Source organism: Mixophyes fleayi, chromosome 12 (assembly GCF_038048845.1).
Source record: "Mixophyes fleayi isolate aMixFle1 chromosome 12, aMixFle1.hap1, whole genome shotgun sequence".
Lineage (NCBI taxonomy): Eukaryota > Metazoa > Chordata > Amphibia > Anura > Limnodynastidae > Mixophyes > Mixophyes fleayi.
Window position 1 is genome coordinate 66,891,609 of NC_134413.1, and position 19,030 is coordinate 66,910,638.

Consider the following 19,030-nt stretch of genomic DNA (forward strand, 5'->3'; position numbering starts at 1 on the left):
TCTCTGTCTCTCTCTCTCCTGTTTAGGAACACAAAAATTATCTTCCCTCACAAAACGCACCCGTCAAATCTCACAAGATCCTGTACATTTTATATATATTTTTGAATCTTTCTCAGAGAACCGGTTGTTAATTTATTTGAAATTTGAACCCCACCACTGTGTGTGTATATATATATATATATATATATATATATATATATAAAATGTATTTGCAAATATGTGTAACAGAATTCTCTCAGTAAAGTGCTAGCCACACCCCCACATTAGGTTGGCCACACCCACTTGACAAATGTCACTCCCACTTAGATGGGGGGCGCCGGTGCCCTGTCTCGCCTAGGGCGCTAAAATGTCTAGTTACGGCATTGACTGACAGTTTAATGTAAAAATGTAATATAAAAATGTAAAAAAATCTGACCAGGAGTTTTTAGTTTTTCATCTTCCATTTAAAAAGGGCCATAGATCAAAGTCAATATTGAGGCTCATTGGTAAAGCATTTTGAGTTCATTAATCAATGTAACCTCTAATCTAGAAATAGAGGCAATATAGTCCCCTCCTTTGCAAGATAAAAATGTAGTTTATTATTATTATTATTATCATGATCATATATTTGTATAACACCACCATATTAGCAGCAAAAAAACCTGTTTACTAAAATAATCTGTTCTGTTTACGGAATCTGTTGCCTTCAGCATACTGGATTGTTATACATTTATCTAATTATTCATAAGTATGTCAGACAATTAATACAACATTTTGATTTCAACACCTGTGATTAATTGGAGATCTTCAAAACATCTGACCTACTACCAGTATTGCTTTTATCATTCATTCATGCATTTGACAATTTGTTTAGATAATTTTTTTCTATAATCCCCACCACTTGCTTGTTTAGAGCATCAAATGAAGTAAAATATACATGGTATCATTTGTCAAGCTAGGCATATCAGTACTGAATTTTGAGATATTTCTAGTGGAATTCCTGAAACATATCCAAAAGATATTCATTGCTAATAACAAGTTGCTGTTAATCATTCATTCATATTTTCGTTTATTTCTTCAGATTCATAAGGCTTTGAAGTATGTTCATTTCCTAAATAATGCCGGAAATGAGATTCATTTTGATGAAAAAGGAGACATGAACTCAACGCTTGATATTTTAAACTGGATTGTATATCCTAACCAGACATTAGATAATGTGAAAGTTGGAAGATTTGATCAAAAACATTCTACACAGAACCTAATAATTGATGAAAACCTTATAAGATGGAACATTGCTTTCAACAAGGTGGGATTTCAGTCATTAAATGAATAACAAACTTTGTAAATGTTTTGCCATTTCTTGTTCATATATTCATAAATCCACTATTATTTATGTCCTCTGCTTCCATCTGCATAATGGTTACAAAGTGACATCTGTAGCAATCATTAAAATAGAAACCTAACATGTCACACTGCCATACATGTAATGCTCCATGGGGCTTTAAGCAAACAAATTGCATTACGTCAAGTGCATATTCCAAACTGTTATGTCTCAGTTACCTTGAGACTACAATCGGTTGACCTGTCTCCCTTAAAATTTATAACCAGCACAAAATCTTTACAGCCTGGATGGGCTTCCACTAAAATAGGGGTGTTCAGCTTGTTCAGGTGTATTACGTTCAGTTATGAATGCTGACTGCTCTCAGTGAGCAATTTGAGTTGTATAGTTCATTAATCTATTTACAAATTATTACAAATATCCCATTGGACTTCAACAAGATAGAATAAATAAAATTACAAAAAGTGATTAATGAGGGCATTTCAGAGAATCTTTTAGGTCAATACATTTTTTGGAATCCCTTGTAGTTACATGTCTTGGTTTCACAGGTACAAACAGACCAGGGGGTAAATGTATCAAGCTGAGAGTTTTCCAGCGGGTTTGAAAAGCCAATCAGATTCTAGCTATCATTTATTTGAATCTGATTGGTTGCTATAGGCAACATCTCCACTTTTTAAACCCGCCGGAAAACCCTCAGCTTGATACATTTACCCCAGATATCATCAGCACAGAAGAAATTCAGGTTATACCATCAAACTGTAATATACACTGGCTGAATCTTTGTACACTCTCTGTTTGTATTTTTTTACATCATAAATACATACTTATCTGTTTATTGCCATACAATAAACAGATATTGTATGGCAACTGTAAATCAGGTATACTCAGAGATATTATCAACTCTTTGGATCTTGAATATGCTATCATTTAAAGTTATCCCTAACACTCTCTTGAATTTACTAGAACTTCCGGGGCCCGGAATGTAGGGTCACAGTCTCCTGCTATTAACTGGAGTGGATGAATGTTAATGAATGTAAGTCAGACACTCCGTCTGACTTACCAAGGTCCAGTATGCAAGCCTGGCCTCCACTGTTGGGTCTCCCAGCTGTAGCCCTGATACTCTGTCATCCGATGTCGCCCGTCATCTTGGATATCGGGTCTGCTCAAATCCGTTCTGTATTACTTTCCTTATTCAGCCATTGACTGATTACTTGGCACTCCACCCATCCTCCAGACTATTTAATGCACCGGTTCTAGCAATATGGTGCCGGATCTTCATGTCCTGTAGCGTGCTAACATGCTGGATTATTTGTCTCCTCTGTATTCCTGCTACCTTGTATCTGTCCCTATCCCTCAGATCCTGGTGTCCAGTGCCCCTCAGCTAATACTGGTGTCCTGTATCCGTGTATATGCCTCACGTACTGGTATCCAGCACCATAGTTTTCTCAGCTAATCCTTGTAGTTGAGATCTCCTTTCCCACCCCCCTCCTCCCTCTATTTATTTTCCTTTAAAATCCTCATTATATATCTTTTTTCTTCTCTCCACCTTCGTGTTGCTGTTATTTATCACCCCAGAGGTCCAGTTGATCAATTGTTTGACAACTTTGAAGCCTGCCTCACTTATTTCCTATGTTTTGACCTTGTTCTCCCACGTCTGTTTCATCTGTAGCTTTTTTATTTTGCCAATCATGCTCTCCAAAAAGCTATCTTACTTTTAGCCTGACCTTTCCTTATGGCAACACCTGAATACTCTTGACCCCATGTATTTCTCATTTTCACTAAAACAGCTAATTTTTCTTATGACTACAGTGTCCTGCCCTGATCAAGCTGTTTTTTTCTACAGCAAAACTCTCTCTTCAGGCCTAGACAATGCTGCTCCATCCATCACATATAGTCTCCAATAATCCAAACCTCAACAGTGGCACACTAATTAGACCCGCTATCTGCAAAAGTGTACTGCTGTATTGAGCTTCACTGGAGAAAGTCTTGCAACCATACTCAACTTAATATCTTTCCATATTTCTAAATCCCATCACTTCTTTGCCTTCTTCACCTTGCTTCTCTACCCACCTGCACCTCCTCCCTCTTCCTCGCTCACTACCCACCTCTAGTTCACCTTTTTAACTTATCTCTCCTCACAGGCACTTTTCCAACTGTAACGAATACTTAACCCTCTGCGTTCCCCCGCCGCATTTCCGGGTTCGGCGGTCACATGACCGCTAAAGACCTGGGCGGGGAATTCAAATTGAGCTTGGTATCAAAATATCACTCTGACACTTGGTAAGTGTCAGAGCAACTTACCTGTTCCTGGCTCCTGATTCCTGTTCCTCCTTGTGCCTGCGTAATTGACCACCTGTGTACCGACCTGGCTTGCTGACCACTCTGATTGCTTGTGCTCCTGACCCGGATTGTTTGACGTTCCTCTCTCTACTCTTATATCTGTCATACCTGTGTACCGACCCAGCTAGCTGACTACTCCTCTGTTCTGGTGACCCGTGTACCGACCTGGCTTGATTAACTCCGAGATTGCCTTCTGATTCTGTCTGCATTACCTTCCTGTGTACCGACCCGGTCTGTCCGACTACCCTCACCCTTCTCCTACTCCGCAAACCTGAGGACCCCGACCTGCGACTCCTGGCAGCGAAGGCCACCCCGCCTTGTGGCGGTTCTTGTTGAACACCAGGGAGATCGTTAGACTCCGCACCTCAGGTAAGCCAGCGTTAATCAAGATTAGTAGTATTATCCAGTAACTCCGTTACACCATCGTCCTTTAAAAATGTGTTAATTTCCCCAATCCCACCCAAAAAATCTCTCCTCCCTTTTGCTCCCAAACTGCTTGAATTGATTTGTGTACAAATGCCTCTCATTTTTTTGTCCTCTCACTCCATTCGGCTCATCATAATCGGGTCTCCCCCCCAATTTTTGCACTAAAACTGCAGTCACAAAAGTTATCAATGATCTAAATATGGAAAATCTAAGGTTTTGTTATTAATACGCATCCTTCTACACTTCTCTGCTGCTTTCGACACTCTTGATCAACCTCTTCTCCTGCACACCCTTCACTCCATTGGCATTTGTGACACAGTTAATTCCTGGTCTACTTCATACCTATTGAACAGCTCCTTTAGGGCCTGATTCCTGGTCTACTTCATACCTATTGAACAGCTCCTTCAGGGCCTGATTCATTAGCAAATGCAAAACAAACATATTTAAAAATGCCCATACATTGGTTATATTCACATCCGAATTGAACAAGAATCGTATCTGAAGATAAGTTTGTCGATAAATATGTGTTTAGGTCCACTCTGCTCTAAACGACAAGACACTGCAGGATACGTACAAGATCTATGTGGAATTTAAAGTCACAAAAGAAAGCACAGAAAAAAATACTCAATTGATGTCATCTTTTCATTAATGCAAAAATTAAAAAAAATAAAAAATTAATTTTTTAAAATTTTTATTTTTCCATAAAATACATTAGGATGTTCTTGATGTCTACTGTACATAGTATACATTGTAACAGTTGCTCCTGATTGCAAACACATGTTCTAGCATGCATACGCAGCCATTTTCACTAGTGATCGGCACTAACACTAGACTCATAGCTAGTGTAAGTGACATGCCCTAAAATCACATACATTTGAGATGCCCAAAGCTTGAATCTGATGCTGCTGTGTGAGCTTGGCAAAGCCTTATTGTACATCTACTATGTGCATCCGTTTCTTCTCCATTCCATTCCACCCCCGAAATCATAAACTGTCATAAGTGTCCTTTGCGCTCATAGGTTAATTGAAAGCTGCTACGCTGTGTGGTGTAAGGTCTAGTTCTGGACATGTGCAGAGTAATTGTGTGCATTTTACGCAACATATCACCATATATGTTCCTTACTGGATCAAGTCCCAAGTGTCTCTCCCACTGGTACGTCCTCCACTCCAATCCCTCTTATCTATCAGGCTCCCTTGGGGATTTGTTATTGGCCCTTTGTTTTAATCATTGTACACCTGTTCTCTTGGGGAACCAATTTACTCATTTGGGCTCCAGAGCCACCTCCCTTGCTGATGATACCCAAATCTCCCTCACCTCTGCTGCCCGTAATCTGTAGTTGCATATCCAACTGTTTCTCTGCTATCACCACATGGATGTCCCAATAGATCCTAAAGTTCAACACCTCTCCTCAAATCTCATTATCAAAAACACCAAAATATCCTCAGTCTTCCAAACATGCTGCCTTAATGTAACACTACATCCTCTGCTCTATTGGTAACATTCAGTCTCTCTCCTACTGCTGTCACCTTCACCTTAAAAAAAATTGGCAGAATACACCCTTTTCTTACCCAAGATGCTACCAAAACTTTTATGCACTCTCTCATCATCTCCCACCTTGACTATTGCAACCTCTTCCTATCTGGCAATCACCTCACCAATCTATCCCAGCTTCAATCCATCCTAAATTCTGAAGCAAGACTGATCTTCCTTTCTCACTGCTCCTCATTTTCAAACTACTTTTTAAATTTCTACTTTCTACTACACTGGCTTGTTTTGTCTTTGAGAATCCAATTCAAATCACTCGACCTTACCTACAAAGCTCTCAATAACTCCACCCCTTCATACTTCTCAAATAGTATCTCAAAATACTCTCCTGTCTACCATCTTAGATCTATCTCTGATCTGTATTTCACATTGTCCCTACTAATCACCTCTCTTCGATCTACAGGACTTCTCACATGTCGCTACCCACTTATGAATCCCCTACTACACCTAATCAGACACTAACACAGCCTTCAAATCTCTCAGTACTCTCTGAAAAACCCTCTTTTTATTAGAGGACTCCAATATCTTCTACAGTCATGGCCAAAAGTTTTGAGACTGACACAAATATTATTTTTCACAAGGTCTGCTGCCTCATTTTTTTTTTTTTTTTTAAATATATTTTTATTCAAATTTTTGTCAAAGAGAAACGGTACAGCATATGTTATGATCATACAACTCATAACAAAGCATAGCAAAGGACTCAGAACCATCGCAGACGGACTGGTCCTCAAAATTAGAACAACATACGGGTAAACAGGAAGCAACAGAGTTATGGTTATGAGATATCCGGAGTACCATGAAGGGAAAATGGAGAGGGGAAGAAGAAGAGGAAATAAAAGAAAGGGAAAACCTAGGGGGGACGGCATGTAAGGGGGGGGGAGGGAGAGCTAGTAGGGGGGAAAATAGAGAGGGAGGAGAGGGGGAACAGGACCTAGCGAGACTCGGAAAAAACACTTACTGAAGTATCGTTATTTTCATTTTTCAAGAAGAGGAATGTGAAGTAGGGAAGTATTCTTGCCACCTATGCCATGTGGATAGAAATTTGTAGGGGCGATTATTAACTACACTAGTCATGTGCTCTAGGTTATGTATATGCCATACACTTTGAATTAGTTCCGAAACAGAAGGGCTCTCTAATTGTTTCCACTTTTTAGCTACTAAGCATCTGGCTGCGGTAAGAATATGGTCCGGGAGCAACCACATTATTTTGTGGGTGTCAGGAGGTAGCCGAGGGAGGAGAAAGTAAGATAGATGGAATGGAGATCTTAGATTAGTTACTTTATAAATAAGGTCAGCTACCTCCTTCCAGAAGGGGATCATTTTTGGGCAGCTCCACCAGATGTGGGACAGGGAGCCGCGCTGGCCACAATTGCGCCAGCAGAGGTCAGAGGCTGTCGGGTAGATTGTTTTCAATCTGGATGGGACTAAATACCAACGAAATAAGAGTTTGTAGGAGTTTACTTTTATCTGTGTACAGATAGAGGATTTGGCGACTGCCTCGCGAATCTCCGTTCATTCCTCAGGATCCAAAGATTCAGCCATCTCCTCCTCCCAGCGGAGCTCATGAGCCTCCTTGTCAGGTAAATTGTGACTCATTAGCAGTGAATAGAAAGTGGATATTAAACCCTTAGAAGACGTTTTGTTTTTACAAAAAGATTCTAGGGGGGAGGGATTATGAGGAGCGCGAGGGTCTATTAAGGTGGAGAAAATGTGGCGAATTTGTAGATATTGATAGAACACAGAGGACGGGAGATGAAGACGCTCACAGAGATCAGCAAAGGTCGCAAAGAAACCCATTGGGACAATATTGGAAAGAAACAAAATATTCAGTTTTGTCCAATGGGGGAAAGATTTGGGGTTGACCTCTGGAGGGAATGAGGGGTTATGCCAGAGAGGGAACATCCGCTTGTGATAAGACAAAATCACCCCGATGGTAACCACAACGAGCCGGCAATAAACCTGATCCAAACACAAGGTCCAAATAGATAGAGTCTATGTATATATCTCCTTCAAAACGGATCCGATAATCGACAGTTTGTCTCCCTCTGCATCCAGAGATGATCCAGTGCTGCAGGTAAATAAAGTCCGGCATACAATGTCGTGGAAACAACTATAGGACTTACCCTTTTCAGGGATGGTGTTTCCGTCCTCTCAAACCTGAGCTGTGTCCAGTCAGTGAATAATCAATGTGGGCGGTGGAAGTATCGAGGCCGCGACTTGTTCCAGATGCGCATGCGATAGAGCATATGAATCTGTCAGAGACAACAACAGGGAACATCTCCTTTCTACCAACATAAAGGAACCCGATTCAATATCCCTGCCCTTCATTACGAAATTTAGCTCAGATTCCAGGAAGATCGAGCACATCATAAAAAAACATTGGAGTGTACTCCTTGGGGACACGATATTAAAAGAAATCCTACCAGCGGTCCCAAAGTTTATATACACGAAAGCTAATAATTTAAGAAGACAACTTGTCAGCAGTACCATCTCCCCAAAGAAAGTTCCCCCCGTAGGGACCTGGCTGAAAGAAACAGAGAAAGGCTTCTATCATTGTCATAGATGTGCAGCATGTAGAACCAGTCGAGTTTCCAGCACCAAACCTCTTGTAACATTCCAGTCCAATATCTCTGGAGAAAAATTCATATTTGACAGTAGGCTTACCTGTGACACCACGGGGGTGATTTATCTTCTAGAATGCCCCTGTGGGTTACAATATATCGGGGGGACGATTAGGAAACTAAGCGTTAGGATCTCCAAACATCACAGGAACATCAAGAAGGGCCTGGAAACACATAGGGGCACATTTATCAATATTCACATAAAGTGAAAAGTAGTTTTCAATCCTTATCGCAATGATAAGGATTGAACTACTTCTCACATTTATGTACAGCCCTGCACAGAAACAGCAGTTCCGAAAAACTGCTGTTTCAGTGATAAAAAAAATCATACTTAGCCCCCCTCTACGGAAGCGCTGTCTTCGGGTCTTCTCTTCACTCTTCAATTGCGCATGTCCAGTTCCAAGAACTGGACATGCGCACACAGATCCCCTCTCTGTCTCTGCAACGATAGTTGCAGAGAGAGAGCTGTGAGTGACAGGGAGGGATCATGTGATCCCTCCACACATGCGCTGTCCAGCTCTGCTCTCCGGAGCAGAGCTGACAGCATTAGATTTCCTCAATTCGGATGATGTACGCCAGCTTCAGTTGGCGTACATTAACATGACAAGTTCCCGAAAAAAATGTTTTTTCGGGACTTGTTAGATTGCGGCCAGGAGCAGTCACCATTCTGTTGAATGGTGACTGCTCCCAAAAACGAAGAGGAATGCAAAGCAGCAGATATCCATGATATCTGCTGCGATGCCCCCTTAATAAATTTGCGGAGGACACTGTGGGACCTTAATTACCCGTTAAAAGCACTATCGTGCTTTATTAAATATGCCCCATAGTGTTTCAGCACACTTTTCGACCCAACATGCCAAAGATCCATCTTTATTGCAATTTATGGCAATCAGGAAGATTGTTAAGCCATGGAGGGGTGGGAATTTCATTAAGATCATCTCTCAGAAAGAATCTTAATGGATCTATAGTATTAAATCCCTAGCACCCCAGGGCTTGAATATTGATTTTAAGCTGGGCCATTTTCTGTGATCTGCCATACACACTGTAAGTTCTGTATTACATTTACCAACATTTCGATGTAACACAACCCAAATGATTACTGGATATACGTTTCTCCTGTTGAATCATGTGAACTTTTCTGTATACACCCATGACTGTCCCTATGTTCGGGATAGATATCTTTATGTGCACAATTATTTACCCTGACTGTCATCTCCCCGTGAGGGAGACAAAAGATGCAAATATAAACAAAGCAAATCCTAATGCGCTCACTGACTCAAGATATCTAAAATAATAATAAACTGTGTAAATATGTGGGATCTGGTGAATATATTAGTATCACAGCGATTGGATGCAACAATTGTTTATTTGTTATTCCCTATACTGATAACTACCATGTAATTACCTATACATAAAACACATCATGAGGATAATGATACAATATTATAAAAATTCATTTTTAAAAGACATTAAACACTGTTAAATATACAAAAAAATACTAACATGTATATATTATTAAAATACTGGCTCAACAATCAAATGATGAACCAGATATTACCATAAATGAGTATAAATAACACTTGAATTGGCTGACAGATTGATAAAACAATAAAAGTGCAATAAATGAATATATATATATATATATATATATATATATATATATATGGCAGTCCCAGTAATATAATTGGAGAGTTGTTACAGACACACACAGCTGATTGAACTGTCAGTCCGTGTATCCGACTGGCTCCACATGGAATTGATATGGATACTTGCGTTTTGCTGTACAGAGTTCAGTATTAGATCAGTCCCAAAGTGTCCTGCTGCGTGGTTTTAGGAGTTGTTAGTGTACAGATGTTAAAGCGCTCACAATAGCGGGTGATCGGTCCCGCTATTGATAAGAGGTGGTGACAAGAGCAAGCGTGGAACACGCTTCCAGTACTGCCTTCCGGGTGCGAGGTCACATCCGGAATATCCTATTGGCCAATAGATTGGTGTAGGAGGAGTCCCAACGCGTTTCGTCTGATAGACTTTTTCAAGGGAGATGATTCCAAGAGTGGTGGATGTTTATTTATACGGCTCTCAGTTGTTTTACTTGTCGCTGATTGGCTGACCGCATTGTCAATCAGTAAGTTACATAGAGTGTGCTGATGCACTAACTGCGGTAACCCGCTTGTCAATTAATCTGTGGAGCCATGGTGCAGAAATACTAGCCTGGATTCATAGGATTCTCCTTGGCATACATATCTTGATGAAATAGGATGCCTAGATGTTAGTTTGAAATATATGTTGATTGCACAATATGATTAAAGATAATAAGTATATTTTATATTTATCTGTTAAATGGTTGGAAAAGTATGATTCCAAAATTGTTAATATCACATATTTACCACATATATACACGTAATAATAACACATATATATACACATACATGTATTCAAAAAAGAATTGCAGGTTTTCAATTAAGGTGTGTATTAATGATAAATACAAGAAAAAGGTGGTGAGCCAGAATGGATGTATATTCAAGTGCACAAAGTATGAAATGACTTTATGCTATATAGAGCACAACCTGGTGGGTATTTCGTAATTATTCTTGATATATTACATATGGTGGCATCCATATTCTTGTCATGCTAATTGGTGATTAATTCTGTAGCCACCCAACCAATGGGACCAGAGCGGACAAATGGGAGAAAAACGAAGAAGGCGAGTCCTACTGTACTAGGTGTTCTCGGGTAGTCTCCTATCCCGTTACTTACCTAGCTCCGCCTTGCTTGGCTTCCAACGAATATGGCCTTCAGTTTACAGCCCATTACAGTCAACTATCAATCGAATTTCTAGATCTCGAAATATTCATCCGGAATGGTCAATTAACCACCCGTACATTTAGAAAATCAGTTGATGTAAATAGTTTTATTCTTTCCAACAGTAATCATCATCCTAACTGGCTGAAAAGCATTCCCTTCAGCCAGTTCACACGTATACGCCGGAATTGCACAAATATGAGTGATTACATCACACAGGGCAACATTATGAAACAACAGTTCGTTGAAAAACAATATAACGGCCAATTAGTTGAGGAAGCTTATCTGAAAGTGAAAGATAGAGATAGGGACACCCTCTTGAAGAACAAGAATACACCAGATTTAGAGGATCATAGATCCGTACACACCAATTCCCAAACACCTATATACTTTGTATCCAACTATTCAGGAGATGCCATTCATATACGGAGAATTCTGAGAAAACATTGGCACATCTTGAAACAGGACACAATATTAGGGCCAACACTTCCGAATCACCCACATCTGGTTTTCAAAAAAGCCCCGGACATCAAAAAATCGGTGACATCCAATTATGTCCCCGTTAATGTCAATCCCACAGATTCCAACTGGCTCGGTAATAAAACTCCAACAAGGGGTTTCTATTATTGTGGTACATGCTCTAATTGCAGAAGTCTAAAATGTAGGAGCACTAAACCCATTCTCAACTACTTGTCCACCTCCAATGGGAAAACTTTTGAAATTAAAGAATTCATCACGTGCAATAGCATCAATGTTGTTTATCTGCTACAATGCCAATGCGGCAAACAATATATTGGTAGAACCATCAGAACACTGAAAACTAGAATCAGAGAGCATCTAAGAAATATCAAGATAGGATTTGAAAACCATCACCTATCCAGTCACTATAAACACATCCACAACTGCAACCACTTAGGCACCATTTTTTTCGGTATCAAGAAAGTAACTAGAAATTGGAGAGGAGGAAATATAATAACAAAACTGAACAAAGAAGAATCCAAAGCTATTTATTATCACAAAACTCTGACTCCCAATGGACTTAATGTAGAACTAGATCTTACCTTGCACTAAGACCTGAGTCTATAAAAAATTCCGAATACTGGTGTTTTTTTGGGTGCCACCTTGCCGATGGCCTGGAGCCGCTACATTTGGAGATACATGATAGCTTGAGACCTACGGCCATACCACCCTGGCCATGCCCAAATCCATCCGGACTTGGAAGCCAAGCAAGGCGGAGCTAGGTAAGTAACGGGATAGGAGACTACCCGAGAACACCTAGTACAGTAGGACTCGCCTTCTTCGTTTTTCTCCCATTTGTCCGCTCTGGTCCCATTGGTTGGGTGGCTACAGAATTAATCACCAATTAGCATGACAAGAATATGGATGCCACCATATGTAATATATCAAGAATAATTACGAAATACCCACCAGGTTGTGCTCTATATAGCATAAAGTCATTTCATACTTTGTGCACTTGAATATACATCCATTCTGGCTCACCACCTTTTTCTTGTATTTATCATTAATACACACCTTAATTGAAAACCTGCAATTCTTTTTTGAATACATGTATGTGTATATATATGTGTTATTATTACGTGTATATATGTGGTAAATATGTGATATTAACAATTTTGGAATCATACTTTTCCAACCATTTAACAGATAAATATAAAATATACTTATTATCTTTAATCATATTGTGCAATCAACATATATTTCAAACTAACATCTAGGCATCCTATTTCATCAAGATATGTATGCCAAGGAGAATCCTATGAATCCAGGCTAGTATTTCTGCACCATGGCTCCACAGATTAATTGACAAGCGGGTTACCGCAGTTAGTGCATCAGCACACTCTATGTAACTTACTGATTGACAATGCGGTCAGCCAATCAGCGACAAGTAAAACAACTGAGAGCCGTATAAATAAACATCCACCACTCTTGGAATCATCTCCCTTGAAAAAGTCTATCAGACGAAACGCGTTGGGACTCCTCCTACACCAATCTATTGGCCAATAGGATATTCCGGATGTGACCTCGCACCCGGAAGGCAGTACTGGAAGCGTGTTCCACGCTTGCTCTTGTCACCACCTCTTATCAATAGCGGGACCGATCACCCGCTATTGTGAGCGCTTTAACATCTGTACACTAACAACTCCTAAAACCACGCAGCAGGACACTTTGGGACTGATCTAATACTGAACTCTGTACAGCAAAACGCAAGTATCCATATCAATTCCATGTGGAGCCAGTCGGATACACGGACTGACAGTTCAATCAGCTGTGTGTGTCTGTAACAACTCTCCAATTATATTACTGGGACTGCCATATATATATATATATATATATATATATATATATATATATATATATATTCATTTATTGCACTTTTATTGTTTTATCAATCTGTCAGCCAATTCAAGTGTTATTTATACTCATTTATGGTAATATCTGGTTCATCATTTGATTGTTGAGCCAGTATTTTAATAATATATACATGTTAGTATTTTTTTGTATATTTAACAGTGTTTAATGTCTTTTAAAAAGGAATTTTTATAATATTGTATCATTATCCTCATGATGTGTTTTATGTATAGGTAATTACATGGTAGTTATCAGTATAGGGAATAACAAATAAACAATTGTTGCATCCAATCGCTGTGATACTAATATATTCACCAGATCCCACATATTTACACAGTTTATTATTATTTTAGATATCTTGAGTCAGTGAGCGCATTAGGATTTGCTTTGTTTAGGTTATTACTAGGGAGGGATCCCTAGCCCTGATTGCAGCTCCTGCAACATCAGGAGGTGAGCGCATAGTCTTTAATATTCTATCTAGCCATTGCTTTATATCCATTAGACCTGCTGCTCCCACCTGGATTGCAACACATTATAACCATGTCTAATCAATATAGAGACCCTTTGGGTTTGAGAAACACACGTAACCACACATCCAGTGTAGTCTTCCCAGCAACACTTCAATCTAATACGCCCGACACTCAAGGGAACAATTACTGTCTCCGATTACTTGAATTTGAACAGCTATTACATAAAGAGATACGTACCTGGTGGGACATTCACAGTTTAGAGAAATATTTATCTGAAAATATTATACCTAGGGGTCTCAAACTTAAAAAAATACCATCCTGTTACAACGATGACTCCACCTTTTTGAATGGATGGCAATCTATTCTCAATGATTGCTCAATTAGGCTCGTCTCTTTACTTATCACACAACATCAACAACATCTCAACGAAATTGAGAACAAAATTAATTCCATAGATTCAGAATTGAGTCCCTTTAACAATGAACCAGTATACAATGACCTCTTGAAACTAATGAAAAATAGACTGGAACATAAAGAAAAAGAAATCGTACGCATCAAAAAATCCAAATACATTCGAGATAAGTTTGGGTTGAAACGCCAGTCGGGGAATAAATCCCAAGCAAAAAGTATGAGACCAAATTTTCCAAACATCGGTATATCTAATACAGGCAAACATCTTAAATTCACTAGAAAAGTAACATATCAATCACAAGAGCCATCATCCAATCCCCGGAAAATATATCACAAATTAGGATTAACATATCAACAGTATATGAAGTTGATCCACCAAGGATCTAATCCTTCACTGACGGTAGATCAACACAATGACACAATTAACACTTTAGATGATACGTCACACTCATCATACAGTGAGTCTAGTATTGAATATCAGAATCTAGCCAAAAAATCTTTTGGATTCGGTTGGCAGCACAATCTTACCATACATACTGAATCCCCCACCAATAAACAGGACTCAATCATGTCACCTGTAGGTACAAAAACAGATCAAAGGTCAAAAACCCCCTTACTTAACACCAGTATGACACTATACTCCACTCCTCTCAGCAGACCAAGTGAACCTAACACCCCCCCCCTGGACTCTCCCGCTTCAGAAGTGGAATCCCAGAACCCTATCTCACAACTAAGTCATTTTTTAGGTCTGGGACCGAGATTCACAGAGAGATATTTACCAACAAGACCCCATCCCCTCAAAAGAAAAGTAAAAGAACTAGAAGAGGATGCAGGGGAGGGCACATCCTCCCACCACCTCTTATCGATAGAAACACCATTACACCAATAGGCATATTCAACCTTAGTAGCTACAATCTGTCTAATGATGAGACTAGTGTTCTAAACAAAGGGCTAAAATTTGCCCCAACCAACAGATTGAACAAATTTGAGACATATATTGATGTACATAAATTCATTAGGAAATTAACACTAAAACGTTTTTTTCAAAAGACACCTTTAGAAAGAACAACACACCAGACGCTAGATTTAGGATTATATAAACATACTAACCTTAAACCTCCCTCTCATTTTTACCCAAAACAGACAAAAAGCCATGAAATAATTACATATGAAACCATGGTGTTAGCAGATTTGGAGAAAATAGATACACGAAAACATCGCCCACAGGTTAATTTAAACAAAAATGAAATGGCAGCTCTCAATCAATTAAAAAAATTGGAACAAATCGTAATCAAGCCTGCTGATAAAGGGGGGGGTATTGTCCTTTTTAACAGGGTAGACTACATAAATGAAATCAATAGGCTTCTATCTGATTGTAAAACTTACCAAAAATTGGATCAGAACCCCACTGATGCATATGCACAAGAATTGACATCCATCCTCAAACATGGACTGGAATTGGGCATTATTAATTTAAATGAATACCAATACATACACAACCCACATCCAATAATCCCAGTAATATATTACCTTCCAAAAAATTCATAAAAACATCACTAATCCACCTGGCAGACCAATCATTTCAGGCATAGGCTCCATCTCAGCCAATCTATCCCATTACATAGATACATTTCTTCAACCTTATGTTGGGAAACAGAAAGCATATCTAAAGGATACCACCCATGTATTGCAGCTTTTGAGAGACATCACATGGACACCTGAGTATTGGTTAGTGACGTGCGACGTTTCATCATTATATACAGTAATCAAACACAACCTGGGACTTTCCAGCATCAGACACTTTCTAGAACATGACCCTTCCCTTAACAAGAATCAAGTTGAATTCATTCTCACTAATATTCATTTCATTCTTACTCATAATTATTTTTGGTTTCATAATCAATACTACCTTCAGCTAGAAGGGACAGCAATGGGCACCAGGTTCGCGCCCAGCTATGCTAACCTATATATGAGTTATTGGGAGGACCGTCATATATGGTCCAGCAATGACTGGGCGGCGAACCTGGTGCTCTGGAAAAGATATATTGATGACGTGCTCTTTATTTGGAAGGGTCCTGAAACAGATTTAGTCCAATTTCTTAGCAAGATCAACAATAACGAATATGGCCTTCAGTTTACAGCCCATTACAGTCAACTATCAATCGAATTTCTAGATCTCGAAATATTCATCCGGAATGGTCAATTAACCACCCGTACATTTAGAAAATCAGTTGATGTAAATAGTTTTATTCTTTCCAACAGTAATCATCATCCTAACTGGCTGAAAAGCATTCCCTTCAGCCAGTTCACACGTATACGCCGGAATTGCACAAATATGAGTGATTACATCACACAGGGCAACATTATGAAACAACAGTTCGTTGAAAAACAATATAACGGCCAATTAGTTGAGGAAGCTTATCTGAAAGTGAAAGATAGAGATAGGGACACCCTCTTGAAGAACAAGAATACACCAGATTTAGAGGATCATAGATCCGTACACACCAATTCCCAAACACCTATATACTTTGTATCCAACTATTCAGGAGATGCCATTCATATACGGAGAATTCTGAGAAAACATTGGCACATCTTGAAACAGGACACAATATTAGGGCCAACACTTCCGAATCACCCACATCTGGTTTTCAAAAAAGCCCCGGACATCAAAAAATCGGTGACATCCAATTATGTCCCCGTTAATGTCAATCCCACAGATTCCAACTGGCTCGGTAATAAAACTCCAACAAGGGGTTTCTATTATTGTGGTACATGCTCTAATTGCAGAAGTCTAAAATGTAGGAGCACTAAACCCATTCTCAACTACTTGTCCACCTCCAATGGGAAAACTTTTGAAATTAAAGAATTCATCACGTGCAATAGCATCAATGTTGTTTATCTGCTACAATGCCAATGCGGCAAACAATATATTGGTAGAACCATCAGAACACTGAAAACTAGAATCAGAGAGCATCTAAGAAATATCAAGATAGGATTTGAAAACCATCACCTATCCAGTCACTATAAACACATCCACAACTGCAACCACTTAGGCACCATTTTTTTCGGTATCAAGAAAGTAACTAGAAATTGGAGAGGAGGAAATATAATAACAAAACTGAACAAAGAAGAATCCAAAGCTATTTATTATCACAAAACTCTGACTCCCAATGGACTTAATGTAGAACTAGATCTTACCTTGCACTAAGACCTGAGTCTATAAAAAATTCCGAATACTGGTGTTTTTTTGGGTGCCACCTTGCCGATGGCCTGGAGCCGCTACATTTGGAGATACATGATAGCTTGAGACCTACGGCCATACCACCCTGGCCATGCCCAAATCCATCCGTACTTGGAAGCCAAGCAAGGCGGAGCTAGGTAAGTAACGGGATAGGAGACTACCCGAGAACACCTAGTACAGTAGGACTCGCCTTCTTCGTTTTTCTCCCATTTGTCCGCTCTGGTCCCATTGGTTGGGTGGCTACAGAATTAATCACCAATTAGCATGACAAGAATATGGATGCCACCATATGTAATATATCAAGAATAATTACGAAATACCCACCAGGTTGTGCTCTATATAGCATAAAGTCATTTCATACTTTGTGCACTTGAATATACATCCATTCTGGCTCACCACCTTTTTCTTGTATTTATCATTAATACACACCTTAATTGAAAACCTGCAATTCTTTTTTGAATACATGTATGTGTATATATATGTGTTATTATTACGTGTATATATGTGGTAAATATGTGATATTAACAATTTTGGAATCATACTTTTCCAACCATTTAACAGATAAATATAAAATATACTTATTATCTTTAATCATATTGTGCAATCAACATATATTTCAAACTAACATCTAGGCATCCTATTTCATCAAGATATGTATGCCAAGGAGAATCCTATGAATCCAGGCTAGTATTTCTGCACCATGGCTCCACAGATTAATTGACAAGCGGGTTACCGCAGTTAGTGCATCAGCACACTCTATGTAACTTACTGATTGACAATGCGGTCAGCCAATCAGCGACAAGTAAAACAACTGAGAGCCGTATAAATAAACATCCACCACTCTTGGAATCATCTCCCTTGAAAAAGTCTATCAGACGAAACGCGTTGGGACTCCTCCTACACCAATCTATTGGCCAATAGGATATTCCGGATGTGACCTCGCACCCGGAAGGCAGTACTGGAAGCGTGTTCCACGCTTGCTCTTGTCACCACCTCTTATCAATAGCGGGACCGATCACCCGCTATTGTGAGCGCTTTAACATCTGTACACTAACAACTCCTAAAACCACGCAGCAGGACACTTTGGGACTGATCTAATACTGAACTCTGTACAGCAAAACGCAAGTATCCATATCAATTCCATGTGGAGCCAGTCGGATACACGGACTGACAGTTCAATCAGCTGTGTGTGTCTGTAACAACTCTCCAATTATATTACTGGGACTGCCATATATATATATATATATATATATATATATATATTCATTTATTGCACTTTTATTGTTTTATCAATCTGTCAGCCAATTCAAGTGTTATTTATACTCATTTATGGTAATATCTGGTTCATCATTTGATTGTTGAGCCAGTATTTTAATAATATATACATGTTAGTATTTTTTTGTATATTTAACAGTGTTTAATGTCTTTTAAAAAGGAATTTTTATAATATTGTATCATTATCCTCATGATGTGTTTTATGTATAGG

The 19,030-nt window shown here is 39.1% G+C and overlaps 1 protein-coding gene and 1 pseudogene across 1 annotated transcript in view; both read left to right on the forward strand.

Moving 5' to 3' along the window:
• The first annotated feature begins 1,135 nt into the window (after positions 1 to 1,135).
• LOC142108353 (vomeronasal type-2 receptor 26-like) overlaps positions 1,136 to 19,030 on the forward strand; it is a 51,846-nt gene continuing 33,951 nt past the window's right edge. Inside the window, exon 1 of the mRNA XM_075191981.1 lies at positions 1,136 to 1,285. Within this exon, the coding sequence (XP_075048082.1) occupies positions 1,136 to 1,285 (150 nt within the window). The remainder of the gene's footprint in view (positions 1,286 to 19,030) is intronic.
• On the forward strand, positions 17,612 to 17,730 carry LOC142109454 (5S ribosomal RNA; annotated as a pseudogene).